This window comes from Macrotis lagotis, chromosome 5 (assembly GCF_037893015.1).
Source record: "Macrotis lagotis isolate mMagLag1 chromosome 5, bilby.v1.9.chrom.fasta, whole genome shotgun sequence".
NCBI lineage: Eukaryota > Metazoa > Chordata > Mammalia > Peramelemorphia > Peramelidae > Macrotis > Macrotis lagotis.
The window spans coordinates 3,715,257-3,742,771 of NC_133662.1; the positions used below are offsets into that span (position 1 = coordinate 3,715,257).

A 27,515-nucleotide genomic window follows, 5' to 3' on the forward strand; every position below is an offset into this window, starting at 1 on the left:
AATTGGGAAAAGAGAGAGATGCAGGAAAAACAGGAAAAATAAGTCAGCAACTTAGGGAGATACAAAAAAATGCTGGAGAAAATAACATTAAAAACTAGCATAGGTCAAATGGATAAAACAGTTAAAAAAAAGTTATTGAAGAGAATAATGCTTTAAAAAGCAGAACTGGCCAGATGGAAAACAAATCCTTCAGCTATAGAATGGAACTGAGGGAAGCTGCTGACTTTATGAGAAATCAAGACACAATACTTCAAAATCAGAAGAATGAAAAATTAGAAGAAAATGTCAAGTGGTAAAGCTCCTGGTGCTGGTTCTATTCCAGTTGAGATCTACAAAGTGTGTGTGTGTGGGTTCATTGCTCATCCAAAAATTGGCTGAAATTTTCCAGATTATATGAAATGAAGAGGTAATCCCCCAAGAATTCAAGTATGCTTCCATTTCCCATCTCTGTAAAGGTAAAGGGAATAGATTGTCCTGTAACAATGTCAGGGGTATTTAGTCATTGCTTGTAAGATTCTTGCCAGAGTTCTTCTAAATAGGCTGATCCTTCACCTGGAAGATGGTCACCTCCCTGCCAGCCAGTGTGGCTTCAGAAAGGGTTAAGGAACAGTTGGTATGGTGTTTGCTGCTTGACAATTCCAGGAAAAATGCCAGGAACAGAACAGAGGTCTGTATATATTTGTAGATCTGACCAAGGTCTTTTTGATACCATCAGTTGTGAGGGTTTATGGAAAATTATGTCAAAATTTGGTTGCCCAGAGAAATTCATAAGTATTGTACATCAATTTTTTTTGCAAAGCAATGGGGTTAAGTGGCTTGCCCAAGGCCACACAGCTAGGTAATTATTAAGTGTCTGAGACCGGATTTGAACTCAGGTACTCCTGACTCCAGAGCCAGTGCTCTATCCACTGTGATTGATCACCAATTTCATGATGTACTTTTTAATAAGATGTTTTCAGTCATGTTATCACATGTCTTCAATGAGAATGAACATGACCTCAAGGTCTGCTACCATTCTGATGGCAAATTCTTCAACTTGAAAAGGCTACAAGCCAAGACCAAAGTGGAGGAGTGCTGGTGCAAGATATTCTGTTTGCAGATAATTGTGCACTCAAAGCAGCCTCTGAAGCTGAGGAGCAACAAAGTATGGATCAATTGTCTGCTGTTTGTGCTCATTTTTGTCTAACAATTAACACCAAGAAAACACAGGTGCTCCATCAGCCAGCACCACACCATCCATATGTGGAACCACTGATTATAGAAAATGGAGAAGTTTTGAGTACTGTGGACAAATTCACTAATCTCGGTCCTTTCCAAGGAGGTACACATCGACAATGTGTTGCCACATACATTGCCAGAGCTAGCTCAGTATTTGGGAGGCTCCTAAAGAAAGCATGGGAGAGAAGAGTTATTAGACTGACTACCAAACTGAAGGTCTTTGGAGCCGTTGTGCTAACCTCATTGCTATATGCCTGTGAAACCTGACAGTCTACCAGTGCCATGTCAGGAAACTGAATTGCTTTCATTTAAATTGTCTTGGGAAGATTCTGAAAATCAGCTTGCAGGAGAAGGTACCAGACACTGAAGTCCTTTCTCAAGCTAACCTGCCTAGCATTCCAACATGAGTTCAACTATGACAGGTTAAAGAATGTTAGAATGCCAGATGTATCTTGCCAAAAGAAAGAAAAAAACAAACTGTATTATGGAGAACACACACAGGTCAAGTGCTTACAAGGGGGTCAGAAGAAGTGATACCAAGATACTCTGAAGGTCTCATTGAAGAACTTTAGAACTGACTGTACAGCATGGGAGACATTGGCACAGGATTGCCTATTATGGTGGGCCCTGATCAGTGAGGGTGCTGTACATTATGAGGAAGGCAGAATTGAAGCAGCCCAAAGGAAACACGTTAAGTTTAGAGTACCCAACCCAGGTGTTCACGTGGACTATTTGTGTCCAACCTGCGGTATAGCATTCCTAGACACAAAACTAATATTTGTTTCAAACATAGTGATGCCATTTTGGTCATCTTTGATAATGAAGGACAAGAACCAACCAACTGAACCAATCTTTCCCAATTTACTTGTTTGTTTTTTTTTTCTCCTAAAGAAAGATACTATTGGGCAAGGGATTCTATTGGAAAGTGATTATTGTGTAAAAACAAAAGGCAGCAATAAACATTTTTTAAAAGACTGTTAAAATTCTGTTCTGTCCCAAGGACCTATTGTTCTGTAAAAACAATTTCATCGACAATTTCAGATGGCAGCTGTGAGGATTCTGATTCTCAGCACTAACTAAGAATACAAACATAGATCCTTGCCTGCTGTGCCACTGGCATAATTTCAGACTTTACTTTGCAAGCCATACTATGTTTCCAGAGCAGAAATGTGGTAGGCAACATTCTAAAGAGGAAGATACCATTCCAACTGGCATCAGCGTACCAATTTCTTTTCTTAAAAATATTTTTAGTGTTATTTTTTGTTTTTCCTCCCTTATCCAGTGAGCGGTTTCTTATAACAGAGAATAAAAATGGAAAAAAGGCAGCACAGAAAGAACCACCAGAAAGTCAAGGGTTTCTGACAATATATGCAACATTCCACAGCCTTCATCTCCTTTCTGGGCAATGAAGGGTGGGAGGCAAATTCTCTCTAAGGGTGAGCTTGACCTTTATAATTTCTTAAGTGCTCATTTTTTTGTTCTTTTGGTTTATTTTGACTTAAGTCATTGTGTATTTTGTTTTCTTGGTTCTGCTTAGTTGTGCAATTTTCTCTCCATTTAAATTCCCAGAAACATAAAGGAAAAAAGCTATAAGATTCTGATAGTTTCTACTACCCTACAATGTGGCAACCATCCCTATTCCAGATCAAAGAGCAGCAGAATTGCACACTAACTCTATACATGAAGTGATGTCACTGGGACCTGATGAAGAAAGGGTATTTTTATTTATTCTTTGAGTCAATAAAAGACCTACAAGCGCCAGATTTACAAAGTTTATAATACATAAGGAACTTTGTCTAGGGGGTTATCCCCCTAGGAAAATGTTCTACAGTTGAGGGACAAGAATATGAGAGGGGGAAAATACAATGAAATGAGAGAATAAGAACTAAACATCAAGGTTGGAGAGTCACATTTGTAATTCTTCATCTTGCAGCAACAAAATCATTGGAAAAAAAAACCTTCTATAGCTAAAACAGTCAATACTTTTATTTATACACATCACAATATAAATGTAAGCTGCATTTCTGTCCCATTGCTCACTTCCAAACAGTTTCTTCTTTGATAGAAGTAGGAGCAAGTCTTCCTTGCCATGCTGTTGGAAAACACCCCGGAGGTGCAGCACCATGGTGTTTGGGTGGAGTAAAACAAGGAATAAAAAAATGACACGAATGGATTCCCTTTTATTCTTATCTGTCTGGGCGGGTCATTCCTGGCCGAGTAGGCACCATCATGGGACGGGCAGGAGGTCTCATCATTGGGGGTCCAGGCATCATAGGCATGTGGCCTCCCATTGGCGGCCTCATTCCAGGAGCTACAAGGTTGTACAAAAAACAAAGTCCATTAGAAGAAGTCAGTTATAAAAGACATTCTAGATTACCATTTACTCTTTCCCTTTCACATTCCTCAGCTGTAATATATACTTAAAAACAGCACAATTAGAAGAAATACTGCAAAATGATCCTTTCAATAGATGATTCAATGATAGGGTAAACTATTAATAGGCTACTTTGAAAAAAAAGTTGGCTCCTTTTCAGAAGGCATCAGTTACAATAGTTTCCCCCAAATGGACTTCATTTCCCTCACTCTGGGGAAATGCATAGTTGGATCACATAAATCAGCCCTTTAAGATCTGTTAGGCTTCACAAAACCAGAGGATATTTCACTGTCATGAATGTCAGTAGAACCCAGTGGGCAATTCTGTTATCAAACGTAAGTGTGGGGGCAGAGCCAAGATGACAGCGTGAAGGCAGAATTTCCCGGGAATTCCTTCTCCCCAAAACTCCAAAAGCCATCAAATTATGACTCTAGTCACAATTTAGAGGGGCAGAGCCTACAGAAAGACTGAGTGATACATTTTTCCAGTCCAAGATAACTTAGAAGTTCCATGGGAATGGTATGTTTCACCAGGACTGGGAGATGGAAAAAGCCCTGGTTGCAGCACCAGAACAGCTTGAGGGGGGCAGGGAGAGAATTCTGCTACACCAGAATGAGTGTGAAGTAAGGGAGCACTGGCTGCAGAACCTGCAGCAAGAATCTGGAGAAAGCAGTCTGCAGCTCCAGAGCACAGGGGTCAGGGGAGACTGCAGAAATTTTTCTGCTCTCCCTTGGGGTAGGACTCTGCCCACACTCAGATCCAGGTTGTAGTTTGGGCTTCCATACTAAGACAGCCAAGCAGGACCCCTCCTTACAGCTCCAGGGCGGAGGGAAGTGCTATGGTCAACTACATATCAAAGCACAGGCAAGAGAGCATAAGACCTTGGAGGAATAAAGGTCCCAGTGGGGTGTCCCTCCCCCCCCTCAAAAAAACCCCAAAGCCTTGAAAGTGCAGTAAATTAGTCCTGGGCTGAGGAAATGAGTAAATAACAGAAAAAGAAGAATCTGACCATAGAGAATTACTTCAGTCCCATGGAAGATCAAAACACATACTCAGATGATGACAAAATCGAAGCTTCCGTATCCAAAACCTCCAAGAGAAATAGAAAATGGGCTCAGACTATGGATGAGCTCAAAAAAGACTTTGAAAAGCAATTAAGGGAGGTGGAGGAAAAGTTGGGAGGAGAAATGAGAGTGATACAGAAAAATCATGAAAAACAAATCAATAACTTGGTGAAAGATATACAAAAAATACTGAAGAAAATAATATGGTAAAAACCAGTTTAGACCTAATGGAAAAAGCAAAACAAAAGGCAAATGAGGAGAAGAATGCCTTAAAAAGCAGAATTGGACAGTTGGAAAAGGAGATAAAAAAAACTCTCTGAAGAAAATAATTCCTTCAAATGCAGAAAGGAACTAAAGGAAGCTGATGACTTTGCAAGAAATCAGGAAGAAATAAAACTCTTCCAAAAAAAGCCAAAAATTAGAAGAAAATGTGAAATATCTCATTGGAAAAACAACCGACCTCGAAAACAAATCCAGAATAATTTAAAAATTATTGAGCTACCTGAAAGCCACATACAGGAAAAGAGCCTAGACTTCATTCTTTAAGAAATAATACAGCAAAATTGCCCTGAGATCCTAAAAGCAGAGGGTAAAATAGAAATTGAGGGAATTCACTGGTCACCTCCTGAAAGAAATCCCAAAAGAAAAACTTCCAGGAATATTATAGCCAAATTCCAAAACTCTCAAAATCAAAGAGAAAATCCTAAAAGCTGCCAGAAACAAACAATTCAACTATAGAGGCTCCATACTCAGGAATAGAATGGAGGGCAATACAGCTAGTAATAGCAACTGTGGGAAAAATATTGAAACAACTTCTCTGGTGGACTGATGATAAAGAAAGCAATTCACCCCAGAGACAGAGCCATTGGAATCTGAACACAGACTGAAGTATATATTTTTTTCTCTCTCTCTATTCTTGAGATTTCTCATCTTCTTGGGGGGGGGGAGGAAGGGGGGGTTTATGTTTATACTTTTTTTTATTAAAGATATTATTTGAGTTTTACAATTTTTCCCCCAATCTTACTCCTCCCCCCATGGAAAGCAATCTGTCAGTCTTTACTTTGTTTCCATGTTGTACATTGATCCAAACTGAGTGTGATGAGAGAGAAATCATATCCTTAAGGAAGAGACAAAAAGTCTAAGAGATAACAAGATCAGACAACAAGATATCTGTTTTTTTTTCTAAATTAACTTTGTTCAGACTCCACGGCTTTTTATCTGGATACAGATGGTATTCTCCATTGCAGGCAGCCCAAAATTGTCCCCGATTGTTGCACTGATGGAATGAGTGAGTCCTTCAAGGTTGAACATCACCCCCATGTTTGTTTACTCTTATAACACATTCAATTTACATCAATGTATAGCATAGAAACAATGTAAAGACTATCAAACAGCCTTCTGTGGGGGGGGGGAGAAGGAAGGGTGGGGGAAAAATTGTAAAATATAAAACCTTACAAAAAATGATAGGTAGATACTACTATTGTATATAATTGGAAAACAAATAAAATGTTAATTAAAAAAAAGTGTGGGGCAAGCTAGGTGGTGCAGAGCACTAGCCCTGTAATCACAAGATACTGAGTTCAAATCTGACCTCAGACACTAAATAATTACCTAGTTGTGTGACCCTGGGCAAGTTTACAAACCCAATGCCTTGCAAAATCAAAAAAAAAAAAGTTAGGGTGCAATTTGCTGGGAACAGTGAGTGGGAGTCATGATGAAAATCTGTTAAACGTGCCACACATGGTCACATAAGAGATTAAGACATAATTAATGAAAATTGGAAGGAAAAAAGTTGATTCTTCTAGGGTCCTTTGGCAACTGTAGGCAATAAGGTTAATAAAATGTTGTATCATATGCAAGATAAGGAAATTAGTATGGATCTACTGTCCTACCCACTCTCAATGAAATATATCCAATATTATTTGCAAATGAGGCCAGAAACTGAGGAGTAATAGAGGAAGTAATAGAGGAAGAAGGAACAAAAGGGTCTGTTGAAGAATCTAGCAAAGGAGTTAGAACCATGTTATGATGTTGCTTTATTTGCAATGGCAGCATAAGGTTATTTGTCTTCTTCCTACCTACACTGAGAATCAACAAAGAACTTCATTACTTCTTTATAAATATTATTCATTAAAAATGACTTCATTATAAAGAAAATTAAGAAAGCAAACCAAGGGCCCTCTTTAATTTCCTTGGAGGAGGAAAAGAGGTTCAAACTTACCAGGTCCCACAGGCATCATTCCAGGAGGAGGGGGGCCCATCATTGGCATCATAGGGGGCCCTCCCATATGGGGTGCTGGCATCATACCAGGTCGAGGCGGTCCCGCTGAAAGAAAGCATCCATCCTGTGGTTAGGGATGCTAACATATAGAAAAACTACACTGCCAAGCCCAAGATCAAGTAAAATAGGTTCTCATTAACATGTTAACATTCTTCAACAAAAGGTCTTATATAGCTTTTCTCCACTTTTGACTTCAGAGCAGTATGTTATAAAACTCACGGTTATATGGCTAAATGCATGAAAGAGTCTGTACACAAGGACCAACCCAAGTTGGATAACTTCAGAATTTTATTCAAAGAAAGCAATGGTGGTTTTTACAGAATTCAAAGTAAAAAGCTAAAGAGGGACTAAAGAAAATGGTATTCCTAAATTAAAAAAAAATATGATGTTTGAAAGGCAGTATTTCTTAAACACATTAAATATTTTAAGAAATGCAGAAATGTAAAGATTATATCAGATTGCCTTCTGATGAACAAAGATACTATCTGCCCCTACTTTTTTGGTACTGTTTTGTTTTGTGTTTTCTTTTGCAATATGGCTAATATGAAAATGCTTTGCATGACTTCACCTATATAATCAATATTAAACTGTTTGCTTTCTCAAAGAAGGAGGAGGGGAGGGAGAAAAGGAGAGAATTTGGAATTCAAAATTTTTTAGAATGAATTTTTTTACATATAATTAGGAAATATTTTTTAAAATAGAAATAATTTTTAAAAAATACTCTCAATTCTCTGTGGGTAATAATAATTGAATTTTATATAGGACATTAATGTTTGTGAAGCATTTTACATATACCCAAAGGAAGTTACAGTCCGTATAACAAAATAATAATAGAAACACTTTTTGTGGCAGAAAAAAAAAACTGGAAACAAAATGGATGCCTAATTACTAGAAAAATTACTAGAAAATTACTAGAAATTTACTAGAAAATTACTAGGAAAAAAATAGTAGAATATTACCATATAGTAAAATGATGAACAAAGGATTCAGATAAAAATATAAAGATCTGTATGAACAGGGCCAAAATGAAAAGTCCAAAATAACATAAATGAACTTAAATTAAGGTTGGAGAATGAGCCATAAACTTCATTATTCTCACAAAAGTAGAGAAATTATAAGAATGTAATCCTGAACTGAATACTATTGGTTATTTTTCTTTGTTACAAGAGTTCAATTTGAAGGAAGAACAATTCCAGAAATGACTATTGTAATAAAAACTTCAATAAAATTTATTTTAAGGAAAGAATAGACTATTTGTAATTACCTTCATTGCATTTTTTTTATAATGCTACTGGACTGTTGGGTCAGAAATATTGTAAATTGAGTATGTCTTGATCTCTGCAAAGCAATTTAATAATCCTATCCTATTAGACAAGATGTAGAGATGGGGACCAAACAAAAGTATAATAGTTTAAATTAGGAACTAACTGAATGCCAGATATAAACACTAGTAATTTATAGGAGTAAAGTCAGTTTTGAGCAATGTCTCTAGTGATGCCAAATAGAATTGCTTGATACACTGATACAGCTGTATCAGTGATTTGGATCAAGAGATAGTTGAAACAAAGCTGAGAGTTAATTAATATGCTGCATCCCAAAACACCTTGACAAATCTTGAATTCTATCTAACAAGATATATAATTCTATCTAATCTAATAATTCAATATATCAAGATGAAACTCAATAGGTATAGATATAAAATCATACACTTGAGTTCAAAAATATCAACTATCCCAACACAGAATAGGGGAGCTATGGCTAAACCCTACCAAAAAACATGTGAAAGTTTTTTAGTATACTGCAAGCTCAAAATAAATTAATAGTAACAAGTGGCAGTTTATGACATAACAAGAAAAAGTGAATTTAATTTTAAGTTTATTAAGAAGCTCTGTGTCCAGAATAAGAAAGTCTAACATTTCACTGTCCTGAAAACCTAGTCAGACTACTTGAGATGTCAGAGACATGGGCAGGCAGAGAAGTGTCCAGATGTAAGAATATTGGAGACCATGCCCAAAGCACAGTTTATCTTCAAGTATTTGAAAGGCTATCATGATCAATTAGGGAATGACTAAATAAGTTGTGATTTATGAATGTGATGGAGCACCACTAAGAAATCACAAAGTAGCTTGGGAGAGGGAGGTATTTCAGGAAAAAAAAACATGGCAAGACTTATATGAACTGATACAAAATGAAGTGAAGGACTGGGTGATCATTATACACAGTTAACATCGATGTTTTAATAATGATCAACTGTGAAATATTTGGCTACTCTGATAAATATAGTGATCCGAGACAATTCCAAAGGATTTATGATGAAAAAAATGTTATCCACCTCTCCAGGGAAAGAAGACATTAATTCTGGGTGAAATTTGAAGTAAAATCTCTCTCTCTCTCTCTCTCTCTCTCTCTCTCGGCAATATGCCTAATATGGAAATGTTTTTCATGATTTCACATGTGTAGTGGATATTTTGCTCTTCTCAGTGAGTAGGTACAGTAGGAGGAAGAGAATTTGAAACTTAAAATTTAAAAAGATTGTAAAAAAATAAATTATATAAATGTATGTGTTTTTTTTTTTTTTAAAAACTACCATGTTGAAGAGAAATTAAACTTGTTCTGACTGGCCTTGAAGGCAGAAGATCAAAGGGGGCGAAATTTCAGAAATGGATGTTTAAAAGCTATTGACAGGAGTAACAAAAGGAAAACCTTTCCCACAATTAGTTGCAGAAAAACAGAAAGGAATGCTTTAGAAAGTAGTAGATTCCCCATCACTGGAAAATTTCAAGCATAGGACATTTCACTGTTCAGTTCTGATTCTCAATATAAATAAAGAACTGCTTCAAATTTATAAGAGCCATTCTCCAATTGATTTTGTTTTAAAATTTTAAGCAAATTCAAAATAAGAAAAAAATTTGCCATATACACAGCAGAACACAGAGGATTCAACATAAAGCAATAAATTTCTACTAACTTCAAGAAAACTTATATAATAAATATTATACATTATGTTCAAAGTTATCTTTTCTTTGTCTCCTTATAGATTTTCTCTTGTTCTCTGCTCTGCATTTGTTCTTTTTTCTCCTTCTCTCCCCCTCCATGAAAACAATAATTAGGTGTGTGTGTATATGTGTGTATATATATATATATATATATATATATATATATATATATATATACATAGATATCTATAATCATACATATATACATTCATATATATGTATACATACACACACACAAAATGCTTATTTCCACTTATCCTGTTTCTTTGATCATAGCATCTTCCTTCATAGGTTTAAGTGTTCTCATATTTCTCTAAATCTACCTGACTCATCATTTTTTTACACATAACAATTTTATTTTTAGGTTTTTGCAAGGCAATGGGGTTAAGTGGCTTGCCCAAGACCACACAGCTAGGTAATTATTAAGTGTCTGAGGCAGGATTTGAACTCAGATACTCCTGACTCCAGGGCCGGTGCTCTATCTACTGCACCACCTAGCTGCCCCTCAATTCTAATTTTTAAGGAGTCATTATCTCCCTTAAGATTCTGGATTTCCTTCTCCAGTTGGTTGATTTTTTTTTCATAATCTCCTTGGAGTGTTCTTTTACAAAATTTTTTCTCAATCTCTTTTATTTGATTTTTAAAGTCTTTTTGAGTAATTCTATGTTTTGACCATTTGGAGTAGGAGAAGCTTTTTTTTTTTTTTTTTTTTTTTTGCTTCAGTATCCTCCCCTTGAAGACAACACCTAATCTATTCTACTCCCATAGTAACAGTCAATGGTTTCTCCTTTGCTTGATCATTTTTTTAGCAGTTTTTTTTTAGTATTTTTTATAACATTACTATAATAAACTCTAATCCTGGGATGGAGTCTCTAGCCTCAGTTCCTTCTTAGTGTTATTTTTTTAAGTTTTGTCTGCACACCTTTTCCCCTCTAAGTCATGGCTAGGGTCACCTCCTCCCCAAATGCCCTTGCTCCCTGAGAATGCTCCAGTAGCTTCAACCTTCATTCCCCCCAATCCCTCTCCCTGCCTATAATTGAGACCATTCCTGCAAGTGCCTAGAGTCAACAGAGTCCCTACCCCACTGCTTGTGTACTCAACCAGTGTGTGCTGGTTCCCTTTTACCTAGGATCACAGCTGCACCTGGTGTTCTTTATCATCAAAGTTTCTGTCAAACTTCCCTCACACTGTGGCTGATGCCAAGGGTAACTTCCCAAACAGCTTTTCCCCAGGCCATCTGCTTGCTATTTCTGCAAAGCTAGCCTGGAGGTGTTTATACTTCTCTTGGTTCAAACCTCTGTCCTGGGGTCTTTCCTAGAATCTTCTCTATTGTTCCAAGAGGACCAAGGTTCTGCTTCAACTCATGTTTGTTTTTACTGTTCTATATTCACCTTGAGGTGCTATTCTGTTTGATTTCTGGGGGGAATCTGGAGAGCTTGGAATTTTCTGATCTACTCCACAATCTTCCCAAAATCCTCTCCAAAGGAAGTTTTCAAAGAAATAAATTCATGTTACCAACTACATTAAAAAAAGCTTCAAAATCCTAAAGTAACTGTGAGTTACTGCTTTAATTCATCAGGTTTGCAAAAGTGGATGGAGTGCTGGACCTCTAGTTAGGAAAACGTGAGTTCAAATCTAGCCTCAGATGTTTACTAGCTAGAAGATCTTGGACAAGTGACAATCACTGCCTCAGTTTCCTCATCTATAAAATGAAGATAATAATAGTACCCACTTCCTAGGTTTATTTGAGTATAAAATAATATTTATAAAACTATTTTAATGCTGGTTATAACAAAAAAAATACAAATGTTGGAGTGGATATTAAAAGAAGATACATTAAGGAGGGAAGGAAACAAATTTATTAAAGTGCTTTGCAAAATTATCTTATTTAATCTTCACAACTCTGAGAAATAATTACTATTATTATCCCCAATTATAGCTGAGGAAGTTGAAGCAGGCAGAGTGTCTGAGGCCAGATTTGAACTTGGAACAGGTCTTCCAGACTCCAAGCCCACCACTCTATCTACTTTTTACATAGTTAGTAGAGGTATAAATTAGTCCAAACAATCTGGAATGCCTGGCACAAAGCAGCTCTTAATAAATGTTTGTTCACTTGACAAACTGTTCATAATCTTTGATCTAAAGCACTACTATCTCCTCCGAGATTAAAAAAAAAAAGACATCAAGAGGGTGGCCATCAATTGGGCAATGACTGAATAAAGTTCTGAAAAGCCTGAATTTGTATGACTTGTTTCAGAGTGAAGTACTCAGAACCCCAGTAGAACAATGTATATAAACGAACATTGTAAAGACACAAGAGATGTGATGAATATATTTCTGGACATGGTCAATGTGAGATCTGTTTTCAGTTGACTATGCATATTTGTTATAAGGGAATTGTTTTTCTTTTTTCTTTTCCCATGAATACTTTTTAATTGAAATGAAACAGAAAAAATGAAAAAGAAAAAGAATAAAACCACAAACACAGGCTAAGTAAAGCCACCATGATCTGTTTCAGATATGGATTGGATCAGATGACCTCTGAGATCCTTTAACAATCTGAATGAAATTTTGTATGAATTATTGAGAATATTGTTTTAATTACTTGGATTCTTAACCTTTTTTGTGTTATGGACACAAATATTTTTAAATGTATACAATAAAATACATAGAATTACAAAGAAAACCAATTATATTGAAAGAAATCAAAATATTTTAGCAAAATAAGTTCATAGACTCGAAGTTAAGAACCCCTGGGTTAGGTTCTTAAACCTCTACAAACTATATTAGTTGGGTCAAAGGACCATACAGGAGTCATGCATTCTGGCTTACCATTATATGAAGGTGCTGCTCTCTGATAAAGAGTATCCTTTGATCTATTCTAGGTATGGTAGAGAAAGCAGGTCTGATATCTGCCCAGGTGTTCTTAAACTGCAGTGGGTTAATTTTCTAGCAGTTATAATAGTTAAGTATAAAATAGTGACAACACATGTTACCTTTAGTGTTTGAATCAGCTTACAGGCATAGAGTCCCTGGTGATACATGCTATTAGTCCAGTAATTAACAGCTAACTGTTGAAAAGGTCACAAAAATCATTACCCAATTAAAACTATTCTCTTTTACTATTCATCCAATCACCAAACATTTACTGAACACTAATTTAAAGGGTCATTTTGAATAAAATCTAAGAGAATAATATGCAAAATGCCAAATTAAAAAAAAAAGCAAAAGCAAAAATTTTAAACTTACGGAGACTGGGAGGCGGTGGGATCATAGCCCCTCCTGGTGGAGGTGCAGAGAATGGAGTGGGAGGGATTTTTCCTTGCTGAAATGCAGCAGCTTTGGAGGAAAAAAAAGAAACATAAATAAGCATTTTAAAAGATTATAATTTTTCTACACTTTTTAAAAAATACTTTGAAAATATTTTAGTAATCACAATATATCAGTCAACAATCATTTATTAAGTGTTTACATAGTTTTTCAATCCTGGGGATACAAAGAAAGGCAAAAAATAGTCCTATTCTCAAGGCAAATGGGGTTAAGTGGCTTGCCCAAGGCCACACAGCTAGGTAATTATTAAGTGTCTGAGGCTGGATTTGAACTCAGGTCCTCCTGACTCCAGGGCAACTGCTCTATCTACTACGCCACCTAGCTACCCCAGGAGTGTACATTACAACCAGTAAATATTTATATATAAGATCTATAATGAACATGTAAAACTAATCTGAAAGAGGGAAGCATTAGTGGCTAGGAAGGACCAATCAGAAAAAGCCTGCAGAAAGTGGAGCTTTGAGCTGAGCCTTGAATTAAGCCAGGGAAGAAGTGAGGAAGGAAAGCATTCAAGCAAGATGTTGGTAGGACAGCCAAAGGAGGGAGATATATTTTTTTGGTTTTTTTGCAAGGCAATGGGGTTAAGTGGCTTGCCCAAGGTCACACAGCTAGGTAATTATCAAGTGTCTGAGGCCAGATTCGAAATCAGGTACTCCTGACTCCAGGGCCGGTGCTGTATCCACTGTGCCATCTAGCCGCCCGAGATGATATGTTTTTGAAAAGCTTGTAAGCTGCTCAGTGAAGCTGGATGGCAGATAGTGGGAAGAGGAGAAGAGTTTTAAATAGGAAAGGTAGGGGGGTGCCAGGCTATAAAGCTTTGAATGCCAATTAGAGAAGTTTACATTTGATTCTTAAAGCAAATGGAAACCACTGGAAATTTTTGAGCAGAAAGGTGACATAGCCAGAAAATCACCTTAGTAACTGAATGGAGGATGACCTGGACAGGGAGAGATTTCATATAGGGAGATCAGGCTAATGAAATAGTGAGGGGTGGTAAACTTGGTGAGAGTTGTGTCTGGATAAGAAGAGAAGGGGACGCAAAGGTAGAAAAAACAAAGTTTGGCAATGAATTGGCTATTTAAAATGAGTGATGATTCTAGAATGACAACAAGATCACAGGAGGGATGACTAGGAGGATGATAGTACCCTCAACAATTATAGGGAAATTTGGAAGTATCTGAAAAATTAGATGAGTTCTGTTTTGAATATACTGAATTTGAGAAGTTTGTGGCATATCTACTTTGAGATGGCCAAAAGACAATTGCAAATGCATGACTGAAGCTCCACATGGACATGAAGATTGGATGTTTGAATCTGAGAATCATCAACAAAGAGATGATAATTGCATTCATGGGAGTTAAGAGTACCACACAAGAAAGAATAGAGTGGGGGCTGCTAGGTAGTGTAGTGGATAAAGCACCGGCCCTGGAGTCAGGAGTACCTGGGTTCAAATTCGGTCTCAGACACTTAATAATTACCTAGCTGTGTGGTCCTGGGCAAGCCACTTAACCCCGTTTGCCTTGCAAAAACCTAAAAAAAAAGCAGCCCAAGACTGAGCTGTGGGGAACACCCATGGTGAGTGTGACTTGGGTGACAAAGAGCGAAGGAGTTTGACAATTAACAGCTGAACAGATAGGAAGAACAATATGAAAGGAACATGTCACAAATACCTAGAGCAGAGAGTATATTCAGAAGGAGGCCATCAATTTGTCAAATACTACAGAGGTCAAAGAGGATGAGGACTGAGAAAAGGTAATTAGATTTGGCAATTAAAAGACCTGGTAACTTTGTAGGGAATAATATCAGTTGGGTGAAGAGAATGGAAATTAGACTGAAGAGAGTTAAGAAGAGTGCATGTGTGTTGGAGAGGTGGGGGAGATGTAGTGGTATCAATTGTAAATTGATTTCTAGAGGAATTTAGTTGCAAAACGGAGGAGAGATATAGGATAATTAATAGTGGGAATGGATAATTGGAGCAAGTAAGAGTTTTTTTAAGGGTGGAGAAGACATCGATATGTTTGTAGGCAATGCAGGGAAGAAGCTAGTAGATAGGGAGAGATTGAAGGTTGGTCAGAGAGTATAAATGTTAAAGATACTAGGCAATAAAGGATGACATAAAAATCAAGGATGATATTGGGGGAGTTGGCCTTGTCTAGGAGAAATATCACCTCTTCATTTGGGACTAGAGTGACATAGCAGAGAGTGAAGGAAAGTATCTGAGTGATGTGAGATGAAGCTGAGAAAATAGGGGGACTCTCCAGTTCAAAGTTTTCAACCCTGGTTCCTCCCTATCTTTCCTATTTAATACCTGCTCCCCTCCCCACTCTCTATCATCCAGATTCACTGACCAACTTACAAGCTTTCCAAGAACAACATATCTCCCTCTTCTGGCTATCTCACACCCTGAGTGCTTTCCTTCCTCACCTCTTTCCTAGCTTCCGTCAAGGTCCTTCTTAAACTCCACTATCTGTTGGAGTCCTTTCCTGACTGGTCTTCAGTTGGTTTGCTGATTCAATTTTACCAGCAAAAATACAGTGGACTTATCTAATTTCTTTGATTTTTACCCATTTGGCACTTCTATGTTGCATATCCAATACTCAAATTGATCTGCAATCTCATAAAGTTAGCTATCTATTCCCTGCTAGTCTACTCTTGACCATAGTCTCCTCTAAGTTCACCACAGGGAATCCATCCAATGTTCTGGAAAGTAACATCTTCAGTATTCTAGACTGATAAGTATCTGAATCATCTAGATCTAGATAATCATCATCTCTAAACATATCTTAGATTGTGATGTTAGGAGTCCAAGTGTAGTGGTTCTTTTGTTTTTGATGGTGAAAACAGTCTGTTATCAAATAGTTGTATATCTTGAAATAACTTTGCTGGTTTGGAGACAGATTCAAACAGAGGGTTTTGTTCAATACAAGAAAGAAGTCATCTTTAAAATATTTACTCAGTTTATAATAGGTTTAGACTTTAAGGCATTTTCAAGAAACAGTATTACATTAAACAAAAATATCAGGCCTTCTATGTTTCCTTAATCTTATTACTGCAAACCAATATCTAACACATGACACAAATGGTTCCAGGGCAATCATTTCTAATTATAATTTAGCAGGAAGTAGTTGAAACACTAACAGAATGGAAGAAGAACACAGCTAAATCAAAAAATGTTTCTTTGTTTTTTTAATACAGTCAGCTATGGTCTTGCTCAGATGTACATTCATCTAACTTAGTCCCTGAATCCAAACTCCAATGCCTAATATTAAAAAGGCTATGTTGTCAATGGTTCTGTCCTCAAAAAAGCTTACAATCCAATGGAGTGACAATTTTTTTTCAAGGAAATGCAGTTAAGTGACTTGCCCAAGGTCACACCACTAGGTAATTAAGTGTCTGAGGTCAAATTTGAACTCAGGTCCTCCTGACTCCAGGGTTGGTGTTCTATCCACTGTGCCACCTAGCTTCCCCTTGGAGTGACAATTTTAAGGGAAGAAGATATAAGATATATACACAAATAAGTACAACATATGGAAGTGTTAATAGAGGACAAAGGGGAGTTCCCAAGTGCCTTAAGAAAATCAGGAGAAAGAAATCATTTTAGCTGAAGAGAACTGAAGATGATATCTAAGTCAAGTTTTGAAGAAAGAAAAATTTTTCAGTAGACAGAGTAGTGGAGTCTTGGCCAAAATGGGAGTCCAATTAGGATAAAATGATATCAGGTTTCAGTTAGTAGTCCAGTACAGTTGCAACAAGCAGTATTAGAAGGGAAGAGAAATAAGACTGGAAAGATAAAGTGAAGCCATATTGTGGTTGTTTTTAAATGTTATACAAAGGAGTTTATATTTTATCCTACTAGTAATAGAGCTATAGAAGGTTCTTGGGCAATGATCCCACAATGGTCAGACTTGTGTATGTACTACGAGACCTGGATAAGAGCCTAGTTAAGTCAGGCATGAATTCTGATCAAATATATTTTATACAATTACAAGAGCATTTTTCTGTATGGATTTCAAAGTAAAAAAATGCTTATATAAGCATTCACTTCCTACATATATAGTAAACACATGCACATAATACATATGTACTCATAATCCATATCCAATACTCAAATTGATCTGCAATCTCATGCATGTATTGTGACTTCAGGATCATTATATCTGGAACTAGTGGACATTTCTAGTGCATGTATATAAACACTGTGTAAATGTGTATGCATACGTGTGTGCATAGGTATAACACACACACACATATATATATCTTGCAAACTTTTATGCCATGTGTATATGGAGAATTGTTTATAAGACCTTGTGGGAATCTCAATGAGGCTTCTCATAAAGCATCTAAATGCAATAGGCAGATAAATGCATATGTATTTAAACATGCAAGTGTATATATGCTAGTAAACATTTAATAATCAGGTAAAATATCTATGTTTACCACAATACATATATGAACATAATCCACACCCCACATCTGTAATATGCATTTACATAAACACAAAGATGCACATTTATATGTAGTAAAGTACATTTATACTTTTGTCAGCTTAAAAGTTTACTGGCACATATACATTTATATCCACATATATAGGCACATATATATGTCTGTTTAGATTTTGATGTTTTTATGAGAAATCACATTGAGATAATACAAATATTATACAAATGAGATTATACAAATAATGCTCCAATATAGTTATATTGAGATGAGATATATATACATGAAACCTTTTGCCAGGAATGTCACAGATCTAATAAATACACCCTAAGTAAAATTTAGATAACCAGGAAAGGTGGGATTGTTATTTGTTATAGCAGTGTGCTTATCATTATTTTAGAAGTAAAGTAAACCAAATGGGTGGATTGATTCCTTTCCAAGTCAAGATGAGCACAGTGGTTTTTCCCTTAAGTACAGAATTTAGAGAAGGGAGAAGACTCATCCCTACTCATCATGGTAAAGGTTAAGCATAAATGTCTGCTCACTTTTGTCCAGTGTCACCATTATAGTACATAAGAAACAGTCCTGTGAATAATTTATAAAAGGAACAGATTGTTTGTGGATCCAAAATTGACTGTAAATCACTGGGAGATTTTGTCCCAAGGAGAGTATGCTGGAATAGAAATTTACAAAGAGGTGGACCTACTAAAATGATCCCTAAAGGAAATCTGTGTCCTCTTATGGGGGTGGGGTGGGGGAATGTTAAGAGGGAGGGTATCCTCTGACACTGAAAGAACTACCAAATCAAGATCCATTTATGTACAAGGATGAACTCCTTGAAGATAGGGTTCATTCCTTAGTTTATTTTTGTAATTTCAGTTGCTACCACAGTTCTTTGCACATATAACAAGCTTCAGCTATTTTTTACTGGAGGATAGATGATAATATTAGAAGGGCTCAGGATAAGAAGTGTTAGTGTCCATCTGAGTCTGAACATCACCTGGTAGCGGGGCAAGTATCCTATGATTTTTTTTCCCATACAAAATAACTCAACTTTTATTAGTTTGTCTTCAACATCTATCTATCCATCCATCACTTGAAAAACTTTACCAAGCATTTTTCTCATAAGAACCTTTGCATTTCCTATTATCCTCAATTTATTGATGAAAAAACTGAAGCTCAGAAAGATTAAGTGACAATCATGGTCACAGTTTAGTTTTTGTTAGTCCATAAATGAACCCAATCTTTGACACCAGAAATGTCCACTAGTTCGAGATATTGATGATCCTGAAGTCACAAGACATGTCCAAAATCAACAAAATCACAAATAAAGACCCATAAGCATTCAAAACATAATTTGGACTACTTGATGCTTCTGTTACTTTCCTTCTGATCAATTTCTTTTAGTTTTGATAGTGGGAGGAGTAAATCCAAATGAAATTTCTCCATGATTCTAACTGCATAAAATTACAGATTTCTTTTCTTTTTCTTTTCTCTTTTGTGTTCTAGCTATGAAAGACCTCAGCATGTTTTGTTTTTGTTTTTCTTTTTTTTTTGAGTAGGACAGTGGGGTTAAATGACTTGCCCAAGGTCACATAAGCTAGTAAGTAAGAATATCAAGCAGCTTAGTCCAGATTTGAACACAGGTCTTCCTGACTCTAGAACCAGTACTCTATCCACTGCCCACCCAGCTGCCCCACCCCAGCATGTTTTGTTGTTGTTGTATTTTTTGCAAGGTAATTGGGTTAAGTGGCTTGCCCAAGGCCACACAGCTAAGTAATTATTAAGTGTCTGAGGTTGGATTTGAACTCAGGTACTCCTGACTCTAGGGCTGGTGCTCTATCCACTGTGCCACTTAGCTGCCCCTCCCAAACATGTTTTAACACCAATAACTAACTATCCAATTTATTCAAATAACTTTAGGAACCAGGAAATTACTCTTTTCATCCACTTAATAATTCTTGTCAATTCTACTGTTACATCTCTCCTATCCATCTCCTTCTCACCATATACATGGTTATCCTATATCTGGCCCTCTAGTCCTAAGTATTGCAATAACTGCCTGTCTCTTGTATCTCTCTCTTTTCAAATCTATCTTCTACAGAGCTGACAAAATGACATTCCTAAAGCAAAGCTGTGGACACATTATACTGCTTTAAAAAAACTGTATTAGCATTAGGATCATTGCTTGGCATTTAAAGTCATTATGAAGTGGGTTCAATCTACCTTTGCAAGCTTATTACAAATTACTTCTTTCACTTATCCTTCAGCCCTTCTTATTCTTCCTATTCCTATCTCCATTCTCTCACAGGCTTCCTCCAAGCTCTTCCCCACCATTCCAGGAATCTTCTCCCTCCTCATTGCTATTCCTTAGAATCCCCAGCTTCCTCTTTGGCAGCCCTTAGCCCCTCATCACTAGCCCTGCTCTATTCCCACAAAAATTATCTTTTATTTACTTAGTGTGTATTTCTTATTTATTTATATGTGTTCATGCTATTTCTCTCAATAGAAAACAAGCTCCTATTTTCTTTCATCCCCAGGGCTTAGAATGGAATATAGTAGGTGCTTAATATAAGCTTATTATTGAGTCATGATGCAACTACCCAAATAACACTGATGCAGCCAGGTACAACTGGTGGAAGGAAGGCACCAGCTGATCAGAGGGAACTAGGAATGGGTCCTTACTCGTTTTATCGATCAGGCTCTGAGCTTGTTCTTCCATCCATTTTTGATAGTAATCTTTCACATTTTCTTTGTGTTTCCTACCGCTGCAGTGTGTCTTTCGGACAGAAGGCTGCAAAATAAAAGAGATGCCAGGTTGAAATTTGTCATGCCCAGATTTTAACAGAAGCAATAAAAAACTAATAATCATAAAAAGTCCGACCATTGCAAGACTCTGCTGAGAGCACCTCTTCAAGGGCTCACTTAAATAGCTTGTGTAAATGCAATACAGCAGCCCACTGCCCAAAACTCCTATGATCAATATGTTCTCTTAAGAGCTCAATCTGACATCTTAAATATCTGTCAGAAATTCCAATGCATTAATTACACAGGTCACATAGTCTACCAGAATGCACTGCACCAAATATTCCCACTGTTCGTTTGCATTTATGGAAGCAAACTCAAACAAAATACTACTTTGCTTTCCAATTTGCCTTCCTTGTTCCCACAGAATTAGTACAACAGACAACAAATAAAGCTGTCACAGAATCTCAAAATACAAAAATGACCCTAATTTTGTGGGAAAAGGCCAACTTTTCAGTAATGCTAAGCCATTAAAATCACTGTTCTTTTAAATACAACAGTTATACTAGATGCCACAAGATAATGGGAAAAAAATTATACTAAGTAAGAAAAGCAAGTCTATGGAAATGTCCTCAGAGTCAGATAAAAATGTTCCAGGGTTGAACTGCTTTAAAGTGCTTTAAGCTATCTTCAATCACCTTAGCAATTGTTCAGTATCCCCAAAAGACCACTTAAAAATAATATTACAGGTTTCCAACCCTTTTCTGGAGAGGCACTTTTCCTGAAGGCTTGGGATCACTGGATACATATAACAATAAAGGCCTGATAGAAGAAAATGTTGAGTTCTACTATCTGGGAATGCAGATCATGAAAGCATCCAAGAAAGAATTGCCAGCCTCAGTCAGCCTGAAGATCTACCAGGTATGATTTAAGATCTATTGGCAGATCTTAATCTTCTCAGTGGGGATTCCTATATGACAATATCATAAGAATATTTACAGCTAGATTCTCTATAGGAGCAACCACTGCATGCTTCACAGTGTCATAAATAATGAAATATAACACAATATATCGGACCAGAAGCATTTCCAAAACCACGGGATTAGAATACAGCAAGTGAAGAATAACAATATAGAAATAGTTAGGTGTATTCTGGTTTCTTACTGAAAAAGGTATTCACTTTACCTCACATCTCAACTGGGAAGAAGAGACAGAAAATAAAAGACTTCTCTGATTTGATTTGATAGTTTTATAATATATAAACTAAACTTCATTATTTCTGAAACAGATGACTTGCAAGGCAACTGTTAAGGCTCTAATTGTGCAAGAATAAAACATGTAATTGATATTTTAAAGCAACTGTTATTCCATTCATAAAACAACTTCTTAATTTCTTCCAATTTTTCCTTATCACAAAAAACATACTTGCTAAATCCAACTTTTGGTCTCACACGAGAAAATTCTGCTTATTGAAAGGCTATAGACAGACTACTTTAGCTGTTCAAAAATTGAGCAGATACTTTTAGGAAATAAAATCACTAAAGAAAATTCTGAATAATTTTCTCCAAAGCAACAATCACAATTTACTTCTATGTAATACTTAGTAGTTTACAAAACACTTTCCTCACAGTACTCTGTGAGATGGGTAGTGTAAGTGAATTTAATGGATGAGGAAACTGAGGCTTAAAATGGGAAAATCCCTTTCCCACAGCCTCACAGCTACTAATTGGCATGAACTTGGATTTAGGAATCTAGGCCTCTTATTTTCAAGTTCAGTGCAACTTCTTGAGTAACGCTGTAACTCAAAGGCCTGAACAGCACAGGGACACTAAATATACAACATGGTGGGGAAGACAGCACATTTTGTGCAAAAAGAATTTACTTTGCATCATCCCATGGTGTACAAACTACAGCACACGAGCAACACTACTTACAGAGTCATGGGTGAGGTACGTATCGCAGTAGTCACAGTAAAATCTGTGGGGGAGAAGGAGAGAGATGGCCACCACCATGTTAACAATAATAAGTTGCTTTAACTCAGCTAAAGGGGGTCAGAGCTGCTACAATCACCTCAACAGTAAGGCCAGGCAGCTCAGCAATTCAGTCTGAAAGCAAAACCTTTAAAACAAACTTTTCTTTTTCCTTTTTCTAGTTCATTTCAAAAAATAAACACTGATTAAGCACCTCCTATGAGTAAACTCTTACAAATAGAAAACTGAAACAAGACAGTCCCTTCCTATAAGTTTATAGTATAGTGGGGGTGGGGGTGGGAGAGAGGGAGCCCTGTGGAGATGTAATGTTCACTATAAAGACTACACAAGGTAGATTGTGATGGGGACAAAGGAGAGATCTAGACAAAGAATCCTAGAAAAAACTGTAGGGGACAAGAATATTTCCAAGTTGAGGGAGATCATGGTGGACATGGCATCTAATCTGAGCCCTAAAGAGGACTTTAATTCTCTACCTGAGAAGCAGCACTCTTCTTCTTGCCCACTGTGAAGTAGAGGAAGAGGGGAAAAGGACAAGGAGGGGCTGGAGGAAAAGAGAAAGCTCAAATGTGGAAGATGAAGAAGAGAAAGGAAGGGGAAGATGGAGGGAGGGGAAGAAAGGAGAGAGGGAGGAAGTAAGGCAGGAAGGGAAGGAAACCTCATTTCCTTTTTTTGACAAGGTTATGAGAAATATTGTAGATAGTTTGGCAAAGTATTTGACAAAATTTCTTGCAGTGTTCTTGTGGAAAGTGAGAGATATGGGTTAGACCAGTAAGCTCCAAAGTGGGAGTTGTGGCTTGACCACCAAGGAGAATGTTGTCAACTAGAGGGTGGGAAAATAGGTCGGATCCCACCCTCCTAGCTATAACCAACATGGGTTCTATCCAACACAGTCACACTTACCTGTTACCCATAGTAGTCCAATTGGTCCAACACTCCTCCCCTCCCCCCACTCCTCCAACTTCTATAGGGGGTAAGCTCCCAATGTTCCCCATTTTGAGTCTAGTGTCAGCCCTTTGGGGTAGTTAACATCTAACTTGGATCTGGACATTCACAACTTCAGTTGCAGTTGGGAAAAGTCCTCTCCCAGCACAGGTCCTCTACCACCTCCACCTCCCCCCTTATACTTGGAAAATAATTTTACTGATGGGGTGCACAATCAAAAACTTTGGAGACCACTTGACTACAACAATACATTAAATTCAGAACAATTGAATGGCAATATCCAAAAAACAGTCATTAATGAATGGTTCAATATCAACCTGGAAAGAGGTTTTATTTATTCATAAAATCAACAAGCCATTTATTTAAGTGCCTAATATATGCAAGGGTTTGGGACACAAAGACATAAACAATATTGCTCTTGCCCTTGAGGAGCTTACAGTCTATGGGGGAAAATAACAAGTATATAAAAACTTAAATACAAAATACATACAAAGCAATTTCCTGAAAATGGGAGCCAGTGGAACAATCTTCTTGCAGAAGGTGGCATTTGAGTTGAGTTTTGAATGAAATGAGGGATTCTGAGGCAGAGGTGAGGGAGAGGAGTTGTGTTTCCCAGGTGTGGATGACAATCTATTTAAATGCACTGATGTGCGAAAGGGAATACCATGAACAAGAACAGCAAGAAGGCCAATTTGGCTTGAGGTGGCATATGTAAAAATAATGTGCAATGTCTGGAAATATGGTGAGAAGTCAAACAGAGGAGTCTTTATTTTGTCTTAGAACCAAGGATTCTTAACCATTTTTGTACTGTGGATACCTTTGGCATTCTGGTGAAATATATGGGGCTGTTCTGGGAATGATGACTGCTTCCTAAATTAACAATTGAAGGAAATGCTAAATTTCAGTTAGGGGGTGAGTGAAAATAAAAGTATAATTTTTTTTCCCAGTCCAAGTTCACAGAACCCACTGAAATCTTGCCACACACTCATTTGGGTCCACAGATCTTAGGTTAGGAACACTTGATCTAGAAGCAAGAAAGAACCACTGGAGCTCTTTGAACAAGGGAGTAACATATTTACCACTGTCTGTGCTCTGGAAACATCAATTTAGCAGCAATACAGAGGATAGATTGGAGAGGAAAGAGAATAGAGGATGAGAGATCAATTAGAAAGACCAGGAGATGTGATCTGAATAAAGGTAATCATTTTATAAATAGAAAAAAGGGGACTGATACATGATATATTATGGAGACAGAATAAACAATACTCAGCAACTGATTGTATATGAAGGGCAAATGGCATGGAACAGTTAAGGATGGAAGTAGAGTTTCAAATCTGGTAACATGAAGGATGATGATATTCTAAGTAGAAAGAGGAAAGTTAAAAAGAAATGAGGGATGGGGAGGAGAGAAATGATTGACTTTTTGGACATGTTGAGTTTGAAAAACCTTTAAGATATTCAGTTAGAGAGGTCTGGTAGGGAATTATCTAATATATGGCTAGAGTTCACAGAAGACTGGGGCTGGATATAGACTTCTGCAAAGAGATAATTGAACACAGCAAATAGAATGAGGATGATGATTTGTCAAAGGAAATTAAAAAGTAGTTTAAAAGAAGTAAAAACAGGAGAGGGCAGTGCTTTAAAAATCAAGGGAAGAGAAGATATGGTCAACAATATCAAATTCTAAAGAAAGGTCAAAGATAAGGAGCAATATAAGATCATTTGATTTGGAAATTAACCATTTCCATGTGAATACAAAATTTCAAAGGTAATGATTTTGTATAAAGCAGTTTTTTTCCTAGGAGTCTGGCTGTGAAAAAGAAAATAAGATAAATCCGTAATTTGAGGTAATGATAGAATTTTTAATGATGGAGGAAAGTTGGCTATATTTGAAGGCAGCAGGAAAGGAGTCAGTGGATATAGAGAGAAATTATGGAAGAGAGAGCAGAATGATTTAAGTGAAGATTCTTTTTTTTTTTTTTTTTTTAGGTTTTTGCAGGGCAAATGGCTTGCCCAAGGCCACACAGCTAGGTAATTATTAAGTGTCTGAGGCTGGATACAAACTCAGGTACTCCTGACTCCAGGGCCAGTGCTCTATCCATTGCACCACCTAGCTGCCCCTTAAGTGAAGATTCTTAAAGGATAAGTGAAATGTTGAATTAGAAATGGAGGGATTGATGTATTCAAGGAGGAATTCCTTCAATCCTGGAGCAAGGAAAAGAGAATGGGTGATGATATTAAGAAAAGAGGGTGATTTGTAATATAGAGTTGAGAAGAGGGAGCTAGCAAATTTTTTCACTTAAGTATTTGACAAAGTCTTCTGCTGAAAGATGGCTTAAGGGAAGAAGAGAAAGTTTGAAACAGAAGCTGAAAGGAAGCAGGAAAGAAAGTTAAACAAAAAAGTAAAAGGATAGGTGTAACTTGAGGACTTGGTTGGGAAAGGAATAAGTAGTAATGAAGGTAGAATACAGTATAAAATTGGATTGGTTAAGATATTGAAGGAAACTAACAACGATGGAGTTAGGAGTGTAGAGAGGTGGAGTGACAGGTAGTAGGGAATACAAAGAAAGATTTAGGAGGGGTTAAGCAAAGAGAGATGGAATGAGGCTGGATCAGATAAATACCAGTATTGTGCACAGTTGGCAGTGGAACACTTATGCATGATGGTGACATCAATAATGTTCCCCATGTAGCTCATTTAGATCATGCAAATTGGTGTCTTCAGAGGGTTGTGTCAGTGTCCTTGACCCTGTGCTAAAATTTTTAATACTTTATCAATAACTTGAACAAAAGTATAAAGGGCATGCTTCTAAATTTTAAAGATGACACAGAGCGAGAAGGGATAGCTTAAAGCATTGGATGACTTAAGTTAGGATCCAAAAATATTTTTTGTCTAGAATGTGAAGCCAAATCAAACAGGATCAAATTAATAATGAAAAATGTGGTCTTATACTCCCTATTTACCTCTGCTTCTTAGAATCTCTATATTCTTTCAAGACTGAGTTCAAGCACCTAATTTAACCTAATTTGTTTCTAGCCCCCCCCAATCTGTTTTGTATATACTCATATACTATATGTATGTCTGCTCAATAGAAGGTAAACTCCTTGAAGTAGGGATAGCTCCATTTTTGTCTTTAGATCCCCAAATGCCTAGCACAGTTCCTGGCATGTAGCAGGCACTTAAATGTTCATTGGTGGATTCAAAAATTCAACTTCACAAGCACAAGTCAAAGAGGCATAATTAGATCAGGAGTTCCTCTGAAAAAGACTTGGGTTGGGGCTGTCTCAGCGGACAGTCAATAAATGAAATCTGAGCCCAAATTACGAGACAGAGAGCATCCAGGGTTAGAGTGGTGGTCTTTCTCATCATACTATAGAACATAGATGTATTCAGTCCAGAACACATTTGGGAAGGCTAAGTGCTTGGTGGGGGGGGAAGGCAACCAGGATGATAAGTTGAGACCTATGTTCAGTTTAGGGAACTCGGGAAGGACTTAACAAGGGATGTGACGGCCATCTTCAAGTCCAGGCTGCCAAGAGGTAAGATGCGCTGTCCTTGACCCCAGGGGTCAGAAATAGGATGGATGGGTAGAAATTTCAAATTGACTAATTTATCCTCTGTTGGGAATAAAATAAAATAAAATAAAATGGAATCTTCCTATCAAATAGAGAGCTGGTCAGGGAAACTGAATGGACCGCCTCGGGGGGCAGTTCTTTCTTTCGCATTTGGTCTTCAAAGCAAGAATGTCCGCAGGTTTTGAGTCCGATGTTAACGGGGGTTTCTGGTCACGTTTGGGCCCGAGCTTCCCGACCAATTCTCAGACCGAAGCTGGGGGAGGGGGGCGTCCGGGGACCGGGAGGGGGAGGGGAGGAATGCGGGGAGAGATGGAAGGAAGGGGAGAGGGAGTGAAGGGGGGTGGAGGGCCTTTCTCTGGAGCACGCCCAGCCTCTCCCTGTCCCCCACCCTCTCCCCGGCAAGCCCGGGAGCCCCATCCCCGCCCGTGCCCACCCCCGCCCCCGCACGGAGCCCCGGCGCGCCCTCCTCTCGGCCTCCCCCTCACTTGGGCATGGTGCTCCGCGGTCCGTTGGTCGTACCGATCCGCGCCGAGCCACCGGAAGTGACGTCTGGGCCGGCGC

At 37.5% G+C, this 27,515-nt stretch overlaps 1 protein-coding gene across 1 annotated transcript; it reads right to left on the reverse strand.

Annotated features, from left to right (window-relative positions):
• Positions 1 to 2,923: 2,923 nt before the first annotated feature.
• Positions 2,924 to 27,515, reverse strand: SNRPC (small nuclear ribonucleoprotein polypeptide C). Its single transcript, XM_074236496.1, has 6 exons — positions 27,440 to 27,515; positions 22,380 to 22,422; positions 20,386 to 20,494; positions 13,183 to 13,272; positions 6,878 to 6,982; positions 2,924 to 3,529 (listed from the first exon to the last, which is right to left on the reverse strand). Exons 1-6 carry the CDS (start codon positions 27,445 to 27,447, stop codon positions 3,405 to 3,407), a joined length of 480 nt encoding a protein of 159 aa, XP_074092597.1. The 5' UTR covers positions 27,448 to 27,515; the 3' UTR covers positions 2,924 to 3,404.

Excerpts from the sequence above, each read along its gene's own strand:
- SNRPC (XM_074236496.1), bottom strand. Across the intron at positions 20,495-22,379 it reads CGTACCTCACCCATGACTCT|CCTTCTGTCCGAAAGACACA; the intron begins GTAAGTAGTGTT and ends TTTATTTTGCAG. Across the intron at positions 13,273-20,385 it reads GAGCCTGATCGATAAAACGA|CTGCTGCATTTCAGCAAGGA; the intron begins GTAAGGACCCAT and ends TTTCCTCCAAAG.